Source organism: Encephalitozoon intestinalis, chromosome VI, assembly GCF_000146465.1.
Source record: "Encephalitozoon intestinalis ATCC 50506 chromosome VI, complete sequence".
Classification (NCBI taxonomy): Eukaryota; Fungi; Microsporidia; family Unikaryonidae; genus Encephalitozoon; species Encephalitozoon intestinalis.
This window is the reverse complement of record NC_014420.1, coordinates 1-16,178: the sequence shown is the minus strand read 5'-3', so window position 1 is coordinate 16,178 and position 16,178 is coordinate 1. Positions and strand designations below refer to the sequence as shown.

Sequence of the window (16,178 nt, the reverse complement as noted above, 5' to 3'; positions counted from 1 at the left end):
TTACTCAAACACAAAGGTCTCTATGTCCTTTTCACCTAGAAGACTATTCCCAGTTCCTATACATTCCTGTGCCATTTCTCTAAAGAATCTCCTTGCAATTGAAAGAGCCATATCAACACTCAGATTGCAATTCCCTCCATCTATGCAGCTTTGTATCCACTTGGGAAGCTTACTTTTCTTGTCGTTTCTCTCAAATCTTTCATCTGCAAGTATCATGAGACCGTAGTCGCTTTTGTTTCTCAGAACACGTCCTAAGCACTGGGCTGCATGTCTCATTGCATCGAACGTCAGGAAGTCATATTCCTTTATTCCGTATTCCTCTCTAAGAAAGTCCAGTCTTTTCTTTAGACGAACACTTTCTGTATACTGAAAAGGCACACCAAGCATCACAACACATCTCCCATACCCATCTTCAAAATCAACTCCCTCGGAAACCTTTCCCCGAGCAACACTGAAAAGCATTCCTCCTCTTCCATTATTGCATGCCCTCTTATAGTTCGCCAAGGCCATCTCGGTCTCCCTGCCATCGGGCGTCTCGACGAACACAAGCTTATTCTTGCTTATCTCGCTGATTATATTAGTTTCTGCCCAAAGGCTCACTATTTCCTCCATATACATATACGAGGGAAAGAAACATACAATTCCATCAGGAACAACCTTAGAAAGCTCCACCATTAGATGGCCATAATTTCGGACCACAGAAGGGTCGGACCTAAGAGAAAAGGATGTGGTAAGAGAATCATTTTTGTGTGTATCCACAGCCTCCACATCCTCGGACAGAGCCCTGAGCGTCATTTGGTCGTTACCTTTTGTTATTATTAGGGGAGAAATGGAGTTTCGATCGAGAGTTGCCCCGATCTCTGCTATTCTCGAAGGAACAAAGTTGAGAATCTTTGGATACATGTCAATGGGACTCATCGTTCCGCTTGTTATTATTACATTCCTAAACCTTCTAAAGACTGAAGACATTGCTATTGAGGAGTCTAAACATGCTAGGCGAAGAGTTGGATTAAAGACAGTGGGGGCTTGAGAGTCAAAAGGCTCAAATATCACCACAAATCCTTTTGAATACATGGAAACCATTGTAGAGAAGTCTGCTACAGTCTTCAAGTGTCCCATGTCCTCATCGTCGATCCCCAGGGATTGGGACAACATCCCTAATCTTTGCGAACAGAATCTTAAGGCCTTTTTCTCTACGAACGACAATTCCTTGATGCTTTTACAGAAGGATTCGGTGGATTCAGTGGTTAAGTGTGTGGTTTTTAGCTTTGTTTTGAAGAACTCGGCTATTCTCTTCAATGCAGACACAAAGTGAAAAGAATTCCTGAGGTTTCCAGGGATAAATTCATAGTTTCCTTCTCCAGTCGCATAGAAATAGGGGATTGAGTCGATTACAGGCTCAACAAGTTTTTCTTTCATCTGCTCATATTGTGCACTTTCTTTCCCAGCAGCAGATCCTTTCTCTTTAAGAAGATTCTCTAGGTTCCTAATTGCCCTGGAAGCTCCTTCAAGAATGTTCCGCTTAATCTCTATCGACATTACTTCGATACAATGACTATCTATGTTGTGAGCCTCATCAAATATCACGACACTATTAGGCCCAAGTTCCTTAGAGACTATTGTATAAATCCTCGGGTCTATCAAGTAGTTGTACGGATATATTATGCAGTCACATACAGGGATAGATCTTCGCACGAGGTAATACGGACAGATTCCCTTCTTTTCTCCGATCTCTTTGAGCTGTGAAAAGTCGTACACAGCAACAGGTACCTCATGAAAACTATTAAGGTTCTCGAAGAAGTCGCATCTAGACTCAGACAATCTATTGACAAGCCTTCTGCACGAAACATCCACATTGAAGCTTTTAAGTGCAGCTTTGTTCAGACATAGATTCTTCCTACTTGTAAGTCCTAGCCCAAGAAACTCGAAAGGGCGATGTTTTTTTATGTACCCCACCACTCCATCTAGCTCTTTCAATGCCTTCTCAACCTCGGAAACAGTACGGGAGCAGTAGATTATTTTGAAGTTGGTATTCTTTGACTTCATATACAATTGATAGCTTATTGTCATGCTAAGAAGGGCAACTGTCTTGCCCGTTCCAGAGGGCATTTCTATTAAGCAATGTCCATTGTTGTCCAGGCTTCGCTTAACTTCTCTCATGTACTTTAGCTGTTCTGGATACACCGAATCATAAGGAAAGTATACCAAGACCTCATCTATCTGAATCTTCATGGGGTTGACGGAAAAGACAGCTACTTGTCAAAAAACTAAGGTTAGACTGCACAAATATTTTATTTATACACTTTATTCGGTAGAAAGGAAATAGATAGCTTATACTGCCTTGTCAGACAAAACAAGCCCAAGAACCAATCCGAGAATGCCTATTCCTGCCGGAATCACCTCTAGAAAAACCAGCTTGTAGAAAAGTGTAGGGTCTTTTGCATCCATCATTGTAATAGCTGCACAGATAATCCCACTTGCAAGCGATGAGCAATAGGAGCAAGCGCCAGCCACAAATCCAGCAGAAAATAATATAAACTGGCCCCCGTAAGATTTGACATTCTCTATCTTTCCCAGGAGCAAATTGGACATGACTAAGCAAAAGAAGAAATTTGCTTCGCAGATGACGATTCCCAGGAGGGCTCTTGTACCCACACGCGGGGTCTTTATGGAAGTTCCTATCATGTATCTTCCTATGGCTTGGTATCCCTTCGAGGTACCGAAGGAAGAGAGAGCTATGCACATCACAATCCCAAAAGATGCTAGAAAGGGAGCGTTTCCTTTCAAGACAACATAGTTCAAGTAATGGAGGGGGATGTAACCCAAGACCAGAAAAAATATTATCTTCCACATCCTGGGGCTTTCATGATTGATTTGTTTTTCAAAGTGTTGGTTCAGACAGGGAGTAGCGAAAAGGCTTATGGGGCGGTTTCTAACGAGATAAACAAAAGGAGACTTGGATTTGACAACCGTTCTATGGGGTATGACGAGGCGAAAAGAACATTTTCCAGAGTAGTCTCTGTTGTGGAAGAAGTTAAAAGGCTAAAAGAGGTTTTTAAGGAGGGATAGGATGATGACTGCTTTGTCTTTGTGACTAGAGGATCTCTTATGAATAAATGATTGTGCAGAGGATCCCGGTTATATTTGAAGGAAAAAATAGCCCTGAGAAATGCTTGCCTCGTCACTGCTCAGGAATGTCCTTACGGCTGACGAGCAGCAGTTAATGCCTGAATCGCTGCTTAAGAAGCTTGGAGAAGAAATGGCTTTGTATGAAGAGATGGCAAAGGGCAAGGTCAGGGAATTAGAGAAAAAGGCTGAGCTCTGCGAGGAGATTATAAGCGATTTGAACAAAAAGATGGTTAAACAAGAAGTGGAGACGAAGGAGATGAAAAATTCGTGCTTAGTTATGGAGCGGAGCAATGAAATGTATTTACAAGAAATCCGATCTCTGAGGGGGGAAGTTGCCTATTATAAGGAAAAGGCGTTTTTAGACGGAGGAAGGGCCAAATCTTTTGAAGAGGCTAGGACTAGACTTCGGGAGATGGATTTGCTTGCCAAGGAAAAGAAGGATCTTGAGAATAGGGAAGAGATATTAAAAAAGAAGTGCATGGAACTAGAGAATAGCAACAGAAGGCTCACAGAAAAAGTCTTGGAACAGAAAAACCAAACATCATATTTGTTAAAGAAAGTCTCTGGATCAGATAATGGAAGAGACAGCCTCGAGCTTGTTAGGCTAGTGCAAAAACTCTCGAAAAAAAACGAAGAATTGGAGAGGACATTAGGATCGGGAGGAAATTCGACTTCTTTATTGCAGTCTTCGGGTGGGGAGAGCGTTGAAGCAGAAAGAGAAGAGTACAGAAAAATACGGGAAGAGCTATACGAAGTAAAGAAAAACGGGTGTATATTAGAGCTGGAATACAATAAGGTATTTAGAGAGAAGAACGAGTTATACAACCAGATGGTTGGGATGAATGAGGAGAAAAAAGCAATGCAAAAGCGTATCGATGAGATGAAGGAAGAGATTGTGTGCTTGAAGATAGACTTAAAGAATACAAAGATGAAGAATACAATACTAGGAGATGCCTCTCAAAAGCTTAACGAGATGAACAATGAAATAGTCCAAAATAACTTTATAATAAAGGATAGCAGAAATAAAATAAGAGAGTTGAAAACACAGCTAGCAGAGAGCGAGGAAAGATACAATAGATACATACTGGAAGATAGAACCAACATTGTAGCTATTATTGGGCGAGAGATTGAGGGGATCAAGAAGAAGCTGGAGACAGACTTTAAGCATATTTATGATATTGAAGAGGATTGGAAGAGAGCAGTAGAGGAACAGAAAAGACTTAAGGATCTGTTTTTTAGGTATGAAGAGGAAGTTTCGGGCCTTGCAAGAAAGAACGAAATTCTCATCAACAATGAAAATAGTATGGTTCAAAGGATAAGACACCACGAGGAAAGGGAGGGGATGTACAGGAATGCTCTATTCTTGCTCGGGAGAGATGTGAGGTGTGTTTATGAATTTATGGGAGAGATTGGAAGAGAACTTGGAGGATTAATGGACACGGCTGAGAAAATAGAGAAGTCCGAGAAGGAGGGAAGGATGCTTGTAGAAAAGATATACGGAGAGCTAGAACAAGTAGAAAGGGCTTTGGAAGAAAGAAACGGGGTTCTAAGATCATTGATGGAAAACCACAATGAGGAAACTATTGTCTTCTTGGAGAAGGAGCGAAATATCCTAAAGCAAGAAAACATATTTCTTCGAAACAAAATGGAGAACCTTGGAGACTCCTCAGATCTTTTGGAGAAGATAAGCAGTCTAGAGGAAGAAAACAAATCCATTAAAGGACAGCTTGGCTTGCTGGAGAAGACCTATGCATCTGAAAAGGAGATTATGTCTAGGCAGTCCACAGCATTAGGCGAGACAGATTATAGATGCCATCTACTTCAGTTGGATATAGATAAGGCGCTTCAAGAAAATCTTTTACTAAAGGAAGAGTTACAGAAAGCAGAAAAGGAAATAGCCAATAACTATGCAGCAATCGATAAATACAGAGTTGTTATTGAAAAGCTCAAGAAGATTAAGGATGCATATTTAAAGCTCCGAAATGAGTGTCTAGCAAAAGAATCCCAGCAGAAAAATATAAAGGAAGAAGACGATGGAACAAAAAGACAAGAGCAGTCTTTTGACGAGTCCCCTAAGGTTCCCGGCGGCTTGGAGGCCAGCCAAACAGTAGCAGATACAATGGTAGAAAAAAAAGAAGATGAAAATACAAAAGCCTTGGCGGCAAAAGAAGATTCGGAAATTAGATTGGAGAACAAGTCTCCACAGAATCTCGCTTCAAACGAAGTAGATGGAAACAGGAGCCAACAGGGAAGAAACAAAAGAACAGGAAGGTCTGGAGAAGAGCCTCGGCAGGGATATCAACAAAAGAGAGCGTACAGTGATAGAAAGAGAAGTTGGCTACCATACGAATCGAAAAGAAGCAAGGACAGAAGGAATTAAAGGAGTTCTGAATAATAGTGTGTACATAAAAGAGTTATAGTTTGTTTCATTAAATTTATTTAATGCCTTTTGAGTCTTTAAAGAAATATGGAAATCATCCTTCCAAATCCTAGGAATGCACAAGACAATGCTACAAAGGGAGAAAGCCTTTCTCCAACAACAGAAAGCTTGTGAAATACGGAGTAAAAGCCCTTTTTGTTTTTTGAGACAAGCGACGGAAAATGTTGTTTCAGATATGTTGCCGTGCATACTGCAAGGACAAGTGATCTAAACAAAGAATCTATGCTAAAGAGTGCCGACATCTCCAGGGGTTACCTTACTGAATTTGAAATATCTTTTTGATGTCTTTGGAAATCTCTCTTCGCGGGCTGGTGTCTTCTCTTTATTTCTCTACCAGCTCTCTGTGATCCGTATGCTTTCATAAATTCAAGAATTCTGATGCACTCCTTTCTATCCGCCATAAGAGGCAGGTGTCTTTCAATCCGTTTAGTAAAGTTCTTTTTTGAACTGTTATCGTCTGTTCCTTCGTAATACCCTTGGAGAAGTTCAATTCCTCCTTTCGATCTGATCCATCTGGAGCAGAACTTTTTTCCGAAAGCAGCATTTATCCCGTAGTTACGTGAATTAGGAAGCTTCATAAGCTCGGAGAGCATCGGAGCATATTTTTGCTTGAAATTTCCTTCGACACCACCAAATGTACAAGATATAATGTCATCTCCGTTTTCTAAGTAGAAGTCCCTCATTATTTTGTCGACATTTGAGTACGACTTTGCCTTTATCAGGGAATGTGTAAGCTTCATGATTATGTTGGAATTCCTGCTAAATTCGGACAAGTTTATCTCCTTATAAAAATAATCGGCTTGTTCGTGATGGTGGAGAATAAACTCGCCAATAAAGTAATTTCCATATCTATCCTTACATATTTCCATCACTTTGTCTTTGATTTCTTCAAAGATATAGTTCCTTGTTTTCCTTCCTGCCAGCCTTACTATTTTTTCAAAAAAGTAGGATTTCAACGGGTCACAAGCTTTTTCCCAGGTGAAGTGGCATTTTACTACTTCCTGGATGATACTTTTACTTCGGTAGCAATAAGTATATACCAGTAGCGTGATAAAACTGTCTTCCTTCGAAAGACGGGGAATCAACTCGGTGATTGTCTCTTTGTATCTCTCTATGTGCCCAGGAGCTACAGAGCTAAAGGACTGAATCTTGTCTCCTCGGATCTTTTTTCCACTTACCAGCTGGAAAACCTTTCTAATAATATGTGTAGCATTTGTGTCGAAGAACTTGGTCTTCAGCACATCTTCCACAGGCTTTACAAACACTTCAACATCAATACTTTGGCCTTGAACATAGATCATATCAAAGATAACATCATATATTACCTCAAGGACTCTGGATCCCAGCTTCTTAGTCATAATCTGTTCTATATCCAGTTTTCTAAAAAGATCTAGTATCTGCCTAGAATTACTTCTTCTCACAAGATTTTCCATCTGATAAGTTGTTTCGACATCCAAGATCAGTATCCTTTCCTGCCCGTCTATTTCGTTATAGACGTTATCCAATATTTCTGGATCGTCTACAACTCCAAAGTCTATGTTCTTTACATACTCCTTCAGACTATTCATTAATGGGGTAAGTCTTAGGAATGCTTTGGAAAACAAATTTGAAGTAGCCCTGAAATGAAGCTTGAGATTGGAGATATCGATGAGATAATGGAGCAAATATCTCGGTTGGCTCCACCGTCGCAAAAAGAAGATCATAAGTTTCTTAATTTGCTCAGGAAAGCCATAGAGAAGAATGTTGTTGTGAAGCCTGGACCAAACATTGAAAAACTGGCTGAGAAGAACGACCAGAAAGACTTCAAGGTACTTTCTCTTGCGTTGATGAGAAAGGACTTGCCAATAAAAGCACAGGAGGTGTTTGAAGATCATATTAAGCAGACAAAAGAGAAGATAGAGGGTTTAGGGATGCGCGAGGCTGTACAGGAAAGAAGAGCTTCCTATAAGAAACGCGTCGAAAGATGCAATATTCCAGAGGAAATAGCTAAGATTCAGGAGTCAGTTCCAAGTATTCAGGAAAAGATAAGAAAAGCACAAAGCTTAATCGAGGAGATGTCTAGAAAATCTTTGGGAAAGAATCTGAAACCGCTTGAGTATGCAGAGAATTTCTTTAGACTTATATAATAATAAATCAAGCCATGTAGAGAAATCTTGTGTCTTTCTTTAAGCTTGTGCCAAATACTCCTTGGAAAAACAATGAACGTGGTCATAGAAGCTCTGAATATAAAGCCTGAAGATGTTGAGGAGGTGGAGTATGATAAGACCAGTAGCACAGTAACAATGAAGGCGGGTGGAAAAGAATATAAATATAAGGTCGAAGAAAGTGTTGAGACATACATACTTCTCTATGAACAGCCAGTTTTTGTAAATATGCTTGGAAAGGAAATCAAGGAGTAGCGTAACGGGAGCATTGTTCACGGATGAATGGTGAAAAATATCGAAGTAAGCAGTTCATCGGGGACTACCCTCATGAGCCGGACATTTAACAACAAGAAGAAAATGGAGGGGAGACAGAGAAAGCTTGAAGCTGAAATGGAAAAGAAAAGAAAGGAAGAAGAGGAAAGGGAAAAGGAACTAGAAAAGTATTGGCAGATCGGAGCAAAAGCTCCAGGAAGAAAGGAAAGAGAAGAAGAAAAGAAGATGTGTAAGGAAAAGAAGAAAAAAGAACTCAAAGAGCTGTATGAAAAGGAAATGGAGAGTCTGTGATTAAATTTATATTTAATTCTCTCAGATGGTTTCGAAAGAATATTTGGGCATCATATTGTCAAATAGATCGGTAGCATAGTCGTAGACGTTATTAGTCTGTTTGCACGTCATGTTCTCCACTGCAAGCCCAAGAAGTTCCTCGACTAAGTTTACATGAGTCTTGAGAAGGGCTTTGCTGTAGTTGTCTGCTGCGGAATCAAGGTTGTTCAAAAGATGATCTATAAATCCAGCAGTGGCATAGTATCTCCAGTCCACTTTGCAAACCGAAAGGTGTTTCTGTGCCTCGGTAACTTTTCCTAAAAATAGGTTGCAGTAGACTCTCAACAATCCCAGCAAGTTGTTTTTTTGAGCAGCCAGATAACTCAAAGCTTCTGGATAGTATTCGTAGTATATAAGAAGTGATATGTATCTTTCCTGGACCTGAACCGATGGGTTTATTCCAAGAGCGTGTTTATAAAAGAATGAAGCCCTTTCGAAGTTATTCATTCGATGGTATTCGATTGCCAGGTAAAAAGAGGGCTTATACGATCCGATCATCGCTTTGTGTGCTATTTTCAGGCATGTTATGCTGCTTTCACATTCCTTCATCCCAGAATACGCCATTCCAAGATATAGCCAGCCTCTTCCATACTCGTTGTTTATCTGCGCAGCCTTGTAGAAACATCTCCTGGCTTCAGGATAATTAAGTGACATCAAGAAAAATAGCCCCAATGCAGCAAATGAATGCTCTGAATTGGGATACAATCTAACCATCGAAACACCAAGGTTAAAGAGAAGTATGTCCTTCCCGCTTCTATAGTATTTTTTGGCTAGATTGACTCCATGCCATGGAGAATAGAAAGGCAGAAAATGAAAGTCCGGTTCAAAGCACGGATAAAACACCTCCATGTAAACTTCTTTCATGACTTTATCTTTACACTCATCAATTAGCATAAGAAACTCTTTGTTGTTCACAAGAGAATCGTTTTTCATTCTCAACAATGCTTCCAAGTTATTATTATCACATCTGTAAGCTTCCAGGAGAATTTCTTTCTTCTTAACATCTTCTTTAGTTAGTCCCTCAAAAAGTAACCTGATGCTTTTCTTGGATATTTCTGCTGGAGGATATCCTTTTATCTCTTTGTCACACTCTACTCCTGTAGGGAGATCTTTGCTCTTCTTTCCAGTCAGGAATTTGCATCGATAGTATATAACTCTAGCCTCATGGATCCTCATCACCGAGCTGTTAAGCTCTATTGTCTCGATACATCTTTCGTGATACGATAGCCTATACATAGATTTAAGCAGCAGCATTATGATTTCATCTGTTTCCTTTCTTCTATAGACATATTCCGACAATGCCAAAGCCGAGTGATCCATCTCCTCTATCAGATAGGCGCTGATAAGTGAGCAGAGCCTTTCCATTGTCAAAGGGCCCTGAAATCAACAACAAATTTCAAAGCTGTGAAGATAAATTTCCTTAACTATGGTTATTTATTAGAAAATTTTTCTTTAAAGATACTTGGCGGCAACCCAAGTCTTATGTTGTTCCATGAATCCTGAATTGCTATAATCTCTCCTTCTATCGCCTTACAGGAATATATAACGGCGCCCAAAGAATATCTTTCTTCCCTCATCTCATTGTCAAATATTTGGATGGCATTGGAGCTTGAAAAGATGATGTTATCCTCCAATACTGAAACGGATGTAATTAAGGAATAGGTTTCAAAGAACTTAATTTTTTCTACAATGAAGTCTGAAAGAGAGACTTTGTATACGAAATACTCTTTCTTGGCTTCCAAGGATTTAGCCATACTAAGCACAATGAAATGATCTTTTCCATACTCACAGACATTAAGAACCTCCCCTTCTACATCTAGACTTGATGAAATGCTTGGATCGCTTATCGAATATATAACTTTTGAGTGCCCTAAGACTAGTAAGTCTCCTACAAGATACACCACTTCCCTATAATCGTCAAATAATATCTTTCTAAGGGTTTCCCCAGTCTTAAGATCAATAAGAAGAACTTCACGCTTGTAGCTCTGGAGCACAATCAAGTCTTTCCTCGTAATTAATCGGCTAGCTTTTCCAAGTCTATTCCTAACTTTGATTTCCTGGTCTGGGCTCAGACTTATAACCCTTGTTTCCGTTGAATTGGAATATGCTAGATAACTAAAGTCGTCGGGGGCTGAGGAGCAAAAGGCATTACCTTCTGTATATATCTTGATTTTGTACTTGTAGTCGTGGCTCTTGTAACCGATATTTTTTATCGAGGATCGAGAAAGCTTGAAGGTTATTCCCATATCATTCTGAGAAAGATCTTCCGAGGTTTCCTCATCGTTGTTATCCTTCGGGTCGGAATCGAGCAAGTAAAAATCAATAGACGACCTATTGTTGATATAAAACATTTTGTTAACCTTAGAAACTTCCAACTCGACTGACCGATGGAATATTTTGTTCTCAAGATACTTGTTGGGTGTGGGCCATACAACACTCATGATTGTATCCTCCCCAGAAGTAAGCACCCTTCCGTTGTCCACAGCAATATTTCTGACTTCGGCATAGTGGGTGTCAACCTGATAGGATTTTATAAACTTCCTCCCATTTCTTGAGAATGCAACTATTCTAGAATCGGCACCAGATAAGTGAAGCTTATCATTTACATATGCACACACATTTAGTGGGCTATTTCTTACTTTAACTGTCTGTAGAACAAGTTCCAAGTCTGTATCAAAATAGTAAAAGTTTCCGTAATCACACACAGAAACATATGTGTTTCCCGTGATGTGGCATATCATGTTAATTTTTCCAGAGGAAAGCTGGATCTCTGAAACCATCTTATCACATCTTAACATCTTTATCTTTCCCTCGGCATCTCCAATAATCAGCGATTGATCAGGAGAAAGGAAAAGAGATGTAATTTTAGAGTTTCCTCGATACACAAGATCTGCATCCATATTTTTCTTTTCGTACACGTTGCATCCAATAGAATAATAAAATAGTCTTTGATCATATCTAAGTCCATAAGAGTTTGCTGCAATGTTCGAAGGAATACCATCGACATTTGTATACATTATGTCTAGAGTTCTAGTGTTGAAGAAAACAAGCTTCCCACATTCTGTTCCACAGGCCACAGTATGGAAGTCCACAAAACTACTGGTCACAACTTCATATCCAAACTCCATAGTAAAGTATGGTACAAGAGTGTAGGAGTCAAACAGTTCCAAAGTTTTATCCTTCCTGAAAAGAACAATAGTGGTGCCATTTGAGGACATTGCGACAATCGAAAATGGCTTCCTCTTGATGTTTTTAAAAAGATTTAGTTTCATTAGAAAAAGGGATGAAAAAGTATTCTTATCAGACATTTCCGAAGTATAAACTTTCCTTTGCTAAATTCCTTCTCCTCGAGAATGGATTGTGGGACAATATGTCCGATTTGTTTTTCCGAATACACAAGCGAGGGAAGCCATAGAATAGTATCTCTCCAATGCGGCCATTTATTCGGAAGCCAGTGCATTCAGAAATGGATTGGAAGGAAAAACAAGATGCAATGTCCTTTGTGCTCACTTCAAAGCACAAAAAAACAGGTGAGGCCGGTGTATGCATCGAAAGTCCAAGCTATAGATACCGGAAATGAGCAGAAACTCCTGGAAAAATGTCTAAAAGAAGAGCAGGAAAAAAACAAGTACATGGAAATTTGTGCCGAGCTTCAAGCTCAAGTTGAAGCATTAAAGGCAGAATTGATACGTGCCAAGGAAGAAAGGAATATCTTTCTTATACATAAAAAGAAGAAGTTTAATATCAGTACAGGGTTCAGCGCAGCCAATTCCCTGATAGGATATGATGAGCCAAGCTGCACTTTAATTGTCACGAGAAAGAACGGAAAAAGTACAGGAATCCAAAGATTCCAATGCTCCGACTTCGGCAAGTCTGAATTCATTGAGCTAGGGAATGGAATGTCTATAAGGAGCATATCTCTAAGCCCGTTTAACGAGGGGATTGGGCTGTTCCCAACCGAAAATGTGTTAAACATCGTTAACATATATAATGGCAGAATAATGATGAAATGCAAGGTCCAGAACCGAATAGAAAGTACCTGCTTTGACAGAGATGACAGGAACACAGTATATTGCGGAGACGACAAAGGGATAGTATACTTCATCAACATTTCGTCTGGTGAGCCGTTTAGAAGTTTCAAGATATCGAATATATCCATTCACTCCATATGTAAAAAAAATCTAGTAGTCTTTGCTTCTACCATCCACCAAACATATAGAATTCTCTTTTCAGGTGATGCCCTACCCTGCGAACTGGAGGTTGAGCCTTACTCTATATGTACAAATATGTCGGCGTATGGAGAGAATCTCTTGCTAACATTTAGAGGCCCTGACTTTCGAGTAAAACACTTTATACAGGGAAAACAAGAGATTTATTTCAACTCAGGCATAAGACAAACAAAAAGACATAGAGATCAAATATACAGAGACTACATCTACTTAGCAGACGATGAAAGAAATTCGGTCAGAGTTTTGAAGCTCCAATCACTTGAAGTGGTCTATACCTATACGTTCAGAGAAAAAGTCTTGGATCTTTTTGTCTGTGACATGTTTCTGTTTGTATTAACTAGATTCACAATTCATGTTTTTTCTAATGATTCCTAAGGCACAACAAAGGTATTGAGCATCCAAATAAGATCATGATATTCAACCCTTGGATGGATGATATAAATAACATCAGAACATTATGTGCAGACATGGTCCAAAAAGCCCGTAGCGGGCATCCTGGGGCTCCTCTGGGTCTGGCGCCGTTTGTTTATACTCTATACACAGAGTTTATAAACTTCGACCCTGATGACGAGAAGTGGATAGGTAGGGATATATTTCTACTATCAAACGGCCATGCATGTGCCCTTCAGTATGCTATGAACTATCTCATAGGATATTTAAACATGGAGGACTTAATGAGTTTCAGACAGGTTGGCGGAAGAACTCCTGGACATCCTGAAAGAAAGTATCCAGGAATCGAGTCGAGCACCGGGCCACTGGGCCAAGGACTAGCAAATGCTGTTGGATTTGCAATATCATTGAAGAAACTTAGGCATCTCGGACTCTCCAATCGTGTATATTGTATATTTGGAGATGGGTGCTATCAAGAAGGAATAGGGCAGGAGTCGTTTTCACTAGCTGCAAACCTCAAGCTGGACAACATAGTCTTCATATATGATTTCAACAAGACAACAATAGATGGGCCAACATCTCTCTCTATGAACGAAAATGTAATCCAAAGGTTCCTGAGTCTTGGATTCGAGGTTGAACTTGCCAATGGCGATGATCTGGATGGAATAAGAAAGGCACTAAATAAAAAGGTTACAAAGCCCATGGTCATCATATTGGAAACTGTTATTGGACGCGGAAGTATTGTGGAAGGAAGTTGTAAGGCCCATGGATCACCTTTGGGTGAAGACGGTGTAAGAAAACTTAAAGAAAAGTTCGGAATTCCGGAAGTGGATTTCTACGTCTCTCCTTCATTGTTAGAAAAATTCAGGAGTCTTAAGGAGAAAAAGCGGAAAATAAGAGATGAATGGAACAGAAAAGGAATCAAGGTACCGACCATTCAAGAACATCTCGAAGAGCTGAAGAAAATAGACACTCCTTACAAGTCCATATACAAACCAGAAGGAACACAAAAAGCTACAAGAAAACACTTTTCAGAGGCTCTAAAGGATCTTAAAGAAACCTCCTATCTTATCGGGGGTGCTGCCGACTTGCAATCTTCAGTCCTAACAAAAATAGGAAAAGAAGACTTGAATGCAGAAAACTATAGCGGAGGATACATCAACTTTGGAATTCGAGAACATAGTATGTGTGGAATAATTAATGGAATCGCATCCCACGGATATTTCCTTCCATATACGGGAACTTTCCTAAATTTCATTTCATATGGGTTTCCATCGGTCAGAATTGGATGCATGGATAACCTGAACCTCTTTTATGTATTAACCCATGATTCCATAGGTCTTGGCGAAGACGGACCAACACACCAACCAATTGAAGTTTTGGCTACCCTAAGAGCAACGCCAAATCTTCTCACAATGAGACCATGCGACGGAACAGAGGTTAGGGCATCACTATATCTTGCATTGATCAGGGAGGGACCAAAAGCAGTGATTTTATCAAGGCAAAACGTTCCAGAAATTCCTCACTCTAGTATGGAAAAGGCCAAAAAAGGTGCATATTATCTTCTTGAGGTTGAAAACCCAGACCTTATCCTTCTTGCGACAGGATCCGAAGTTCAGTTATGTTATGAAGTGGCCAAGACCTTGTCCGAACTCAAAATTTCCATCGTATCATTCTTTTCTTGGGAGTTGTTTGAAGAGCAAGAAGAAGAATACAAGAGATGTATTCTTAAAGATGTTCCAAAGATTAGTATCGAGGCCCTGAGTACATTTGGATGGTCCAAGTACTCTGACTTTCAGATTGGAGTAGATACCTTTGGCATGAGTGGGCCTTGGAAGGACGTTTATAACCACTTCGGATTGAATTGTAAAGAAATCTCTAGAAAAATAGTTGACTTCCTTAATAAATAGCCTTGGCAACACTTTTAAGATATACTTTCTCCCCAAAGTAATGTCCTCAGCCCCACATGAAAACACAGTAGAAATAAGAAAAATACTTAGCAACTTAGAAAGCCAAACAGACATAATGGATTCCTTATCGAAATTCAGAGACATAATGCTTATAAACAAGGATGACAATTTGATTAGACTTGTGCTGCAGAAGGTTCATGGTATTCTCCACAGTTCATATAACATTGAATACATAGAAATACTTTTGGATACTATTCATGTTGAAGAGACATTCGATGAGGTATTCAGAATAATTCTCAGCTTTAGAGATCGATCAGACATTTTTAGGGTTCTGTCCAGACTTAGAAACAACAATGAATTGATAATATTCAAATATTTTAAAGAACTTAAAAACAGTCCCTTTCCTAGCGATTTTTTCAAAGAAATGGATAAAAGATATATCGAGATTTTGGATGAGATCGAGTAAAAATCTGTCTTCTAGAAAATTTTAAAAAGTGTACACAATAACTGCCAAATATTAATGAAAATGCCACCAGGATAATATAATAGTACAGGCCTGCAGGAAAATTATATGTTTTGGACAAAAAGACCATAAAGAGAATCCCTTGTAGTTTTCAAATAGAAAGAGAGTGCTATGCCATGCAGTTTATCTTCTTCGGTCTTCCTATCCTTACCCTGAACTCGAAGATGGACACTAAAAGGAGCTTGATACATTTTGGTGTTTCTTCTCAGTCTGTTTCCGAGAGCATGGACATAATGAAATCTAAAAAGTCTTATCATGTGCCAGGAATGGTGGTAAATGACAGGACTTCCATCCATTACAGACATTTGAAAGAAACCTTCCAATCAAAGGAACCATTGGCCTATAATAGAGTAACTCCAAGGAAGGACAGAAGGATCGGTAATAGAGTGGAGTATGATTGAACCATAGAAAAAAACTTAGAATAAAATGGAAAAGGAGACAGTAAAATTCTTCTCAAGAAGTGAGGTTGGTAGGCATGGAATGGCAGAAAGTATTAGTAATTGGGTTTTTCGACGTGATTTATATGCAGCTAGATAATTCCTAAGGGACTACCAGGCTCTATTGGAGAAATAAAAGAATCGAAAATAGGGATATCAGTTTTTCCGTTGCTATTTGAGACAAGTGTGCTACTGATAGCACGCCCAACAACAAGGTTTAGTGATCTGGAGAAGAATCCTCAAATCGTGGAGAAAGTTAGGGAATTTATTAGGAGTAGAAAGCTTGGATTTGCAGTGCGGATATTTGAAATGGAAGATCCGGTATGCGATAACGAGAGTTGGATTAAGAAGATGAAAAGTTCAAGATTGAATA

The 16,178-nt window shown here is 39.5% G+C and overlaps 14 protein-coding genes across 14 annotated transcripts; 8 read left to right on the top strand and 6 right to left on the bottom strand.

Moving 5' to 3' along the window:
- Eint_060100 (Rad3/XPD DNA repair helicase) lies at nucleotides 1-2,232 on the bottom strand (the record flags this gene model as incomplete). Its single annotated transcript, XM_003072933.1, has 1 exon — nucleotides 1-2,232. One exon carries the CDS (start codon nucleotides 2,230-2,232, stop codon nucleotides 1-3), a length of 2,232 nt encoding a protein of 743 aa, XP_003072979.1.
- A 99-nt stretch (nucleotides 2,233-2,331) lies between these two features.
- Eint_060090 (putative vacuolar ATP synthase proteolipid subunit Ppa1) lies at nucleotides 2,332-2,853 on the bottom strand (the record flags this gene model as incomplete). Its single annotated transcript, XM_003072932.1, has 1 exon — nucleotides 2,332-2,853. The coding sequence occupies one exon, from the start codon at nucleotides 2,851-2,853 to the stop codon at nucleotides 2,332-2,334; it is 522 nt and encodes a 173-aa protein (XP_003072978.1).
- Nucleotides 2,854-2,865: 12 nt separating this feature from the next.
- On the top strand, nucleotides 2,866-3,069 carry Eint_060085 (uncharacterized protein; the record flags this gene model as incomplete). The annotated part of the gene is made up of 1 exon (XM_009163592.1): nucleotides 2,866-3,069. The coding sequence occupies one exon, from the start codon at nucleotides 2,866-2,868 to the stop codon at nucleotides 3,067-3,069; it is 204 nt and encodes a 67-aa protein (XP_009161856.1).
- A 100-nt stretch (nucleotides 3,070-3,169) lies between these two features.
- Nucleotides 3,170-5,509, top strand: Eint_060080 (uncharacterized protein; the record flags this gene model as incomplete). The annotated part of the gene is made up of 1 exon (XM_003072931.1): nucleotides 3,170-5,509. One exon carries the CDS (start codon nucleotides 3,170-3,172, stop codon nucleotides 5,507-5,509), a length of 2,340 nt encoding a protein of 779 aa, XP_003072977.1.
- Nucleotides 5,510-5,586: 77 nt separating this feature from the next.
- Nucleotides 5,587-5,811, bottom strand: Eint_060075 (DUF1242 domain-containing protein; the record flags this gene model as incomplete). The annotated part of the gene is made up of 1 exon (XM_009163591.1): nucleotides 5,587-5,811. One exon carries the CDS (start codon nucleotides 5,809-5,811, stop codon nucleotides 5,587-5,589), a length of 225 nt encoding a protein of 74 aa, XP_009161855.1.
- A 9-nt stretch (nucleotides 5,812-5,820) lies between these two features.
- Nucleotides 5,821-7,137, bottom strand: Eint_060070 (uncharacterized protein; the record flags this gene model as incomplete). The annotated part of the gene is made up of 1 exon (XM_003072930.1): nucleotides 5,821-7,137. The coding sequence occupies one exon, from the start codon at nucleotides 7,135-7,137 to the stop codon at nucleotides 5,821-5,823; it is 1,317 nt and encodes a 438-aa protein (XP_003072976.1).
- A 54-nt stretch (nucleotides 7,138-7,191) lies between these two features.
- Nucleotides 7,192-7,695, top strand: Eint_060060 (uncharacterized protein; the record flags this gene model as incomplete). Its single annotated transcript, XM_003072929.1, has 1 exon — nucleotides 7,192-7,695. The coding sequence occupies one exon, from the start codon at nucleotides 7,192-7,194 to the stop codon at nucleotides 7,693-7,695; it is 504 nt and encodes a 167-aa protein (XP_003072975.1).
- A 72-nt stretch (nucleotides 7,696-7,767) lies between these two features.
- On the top strand, nucleotides 7,768-7,968 carry Eint_060057 (uncharacterized protein; the record flags this gene model as incomplete). Its single annotated transcript, XM_009163590.1, has 1 exon — nucleotides 7,768-7,968. One exon carries the CDS (start codon nucleotides 7,768-7,770, stop codon nucleotides 7,966-7,968), a length of 201 nt encoding a protein of 66 aa, XP_009161854.1.
- A 72-nt stretch (nucleotides 7,969-8,040) lies between these two features.
- On the top strand, nucleotides 8,041-8,277 carry Eint_060055 (uncharacterized protein; the record flags this gene model as incomplete). The annotated part of the gene is made up of 1 exon (XM_009163589.1): nucleotides 8,041-8,277. One exon carries the CDS (start codon nucleotides 8,041-8,043, stop codon nucleotides 8,275-8,277), a length of 237 nt encoding a protein of 78 aa, XP_009161853.1.
- Nucleotides 8,278-8,298: 21 nt separating this feature from the next.
- Eint_060050 (putative cyclosome/anaphase-promoting complex protein) lies at nucleotides 8,299-9,681 on the bottom strand (the record flags this gene model as incomplete). Its single annotated transcript, XM_003072928.1, has 1 exon — nucleotides 8,299-9,681. The coding sequence occupies one exon, from the start codon at nucleotides 9,679-9,681 to the stop codon at nucleotides 8,299-8,301; it is 1,383 nt and encodes a 460-aa protein (XP_003072974.1).
- A 65-nt stretch (nucleotides 9,682-9,746) lies between these two features.
- Nucleotides 9,747-11,588, bottom strand: Eint_060040 (uncharacterized protein; the record flags this gene model as incomplete). Its single annotated transcript, XM_003072927.1, has 1 exon — nucleotides 9,747-11,588. The coding sequence occupies one exon, from the start codon at nucleotides 11,586-11,588 to the stop codon at nucleotides 9,747-9,749; it is 1,842 nt and encodes a 613-aa protein (XP_003072973.1).
- Nucleotides 11,589-11,669: 81 nt separating this feature from the next.
- Eint_060030 (uncharacterized protein) lies at nucleotides 11,670-12,920 on the top strand (the record flags this gene model as incomplete). The annotated part of the gene is made up of 1 exon (XM_003072926.1): nucleotides 11,670-12,920. The coding sequence occupies one exon, from the start codon at nucleotides 11,670-11,672 to the stop codon at nucleotides 12,918-12,920; it is 1,251 nt and encodes a 416-aa protein (XP_003072972.1).
- A 53-nt stretch (nucleotides 12,921-12,973) lies between these two features.
- On the top strand, nucleotides 12,974-14,845 carry Eint_060020 (transketolase; the record flags this gene model as incomplete). Its single annotated transcript, XM_003072925.2, has 1 exon — nucleotides 12,974-14,845. The coding sequence occupies one exon, from the start codon at nucleotides 12,974-12,976 to the stop codon at nucleotides 14,843-14,845; it is 1,872 nt and encodes a 623-aa protein (XP_003072971.2).
- Nucleotides 14,846-14,885: 40 nt separating this feature from the next.
- Eint_060010 (uncharacterized protein) lies at nucleotides 14,886-15,311 on the top strand (the record flags this gene model as incomplete). The annotated part of the gene is made up of 1 exon (XM_003072924.1): nucleotides 14,886-15,311. One exon carries the CDS (start codon nucleotides 14,886-14,888, stop codon nucleotides 15,309-15,311), a length of 426 nt encoding a protein of 141 aa, XP_003072970.1.
- Nucleotides 15,312-16,178: the final 867 nt, after the last annotated feature.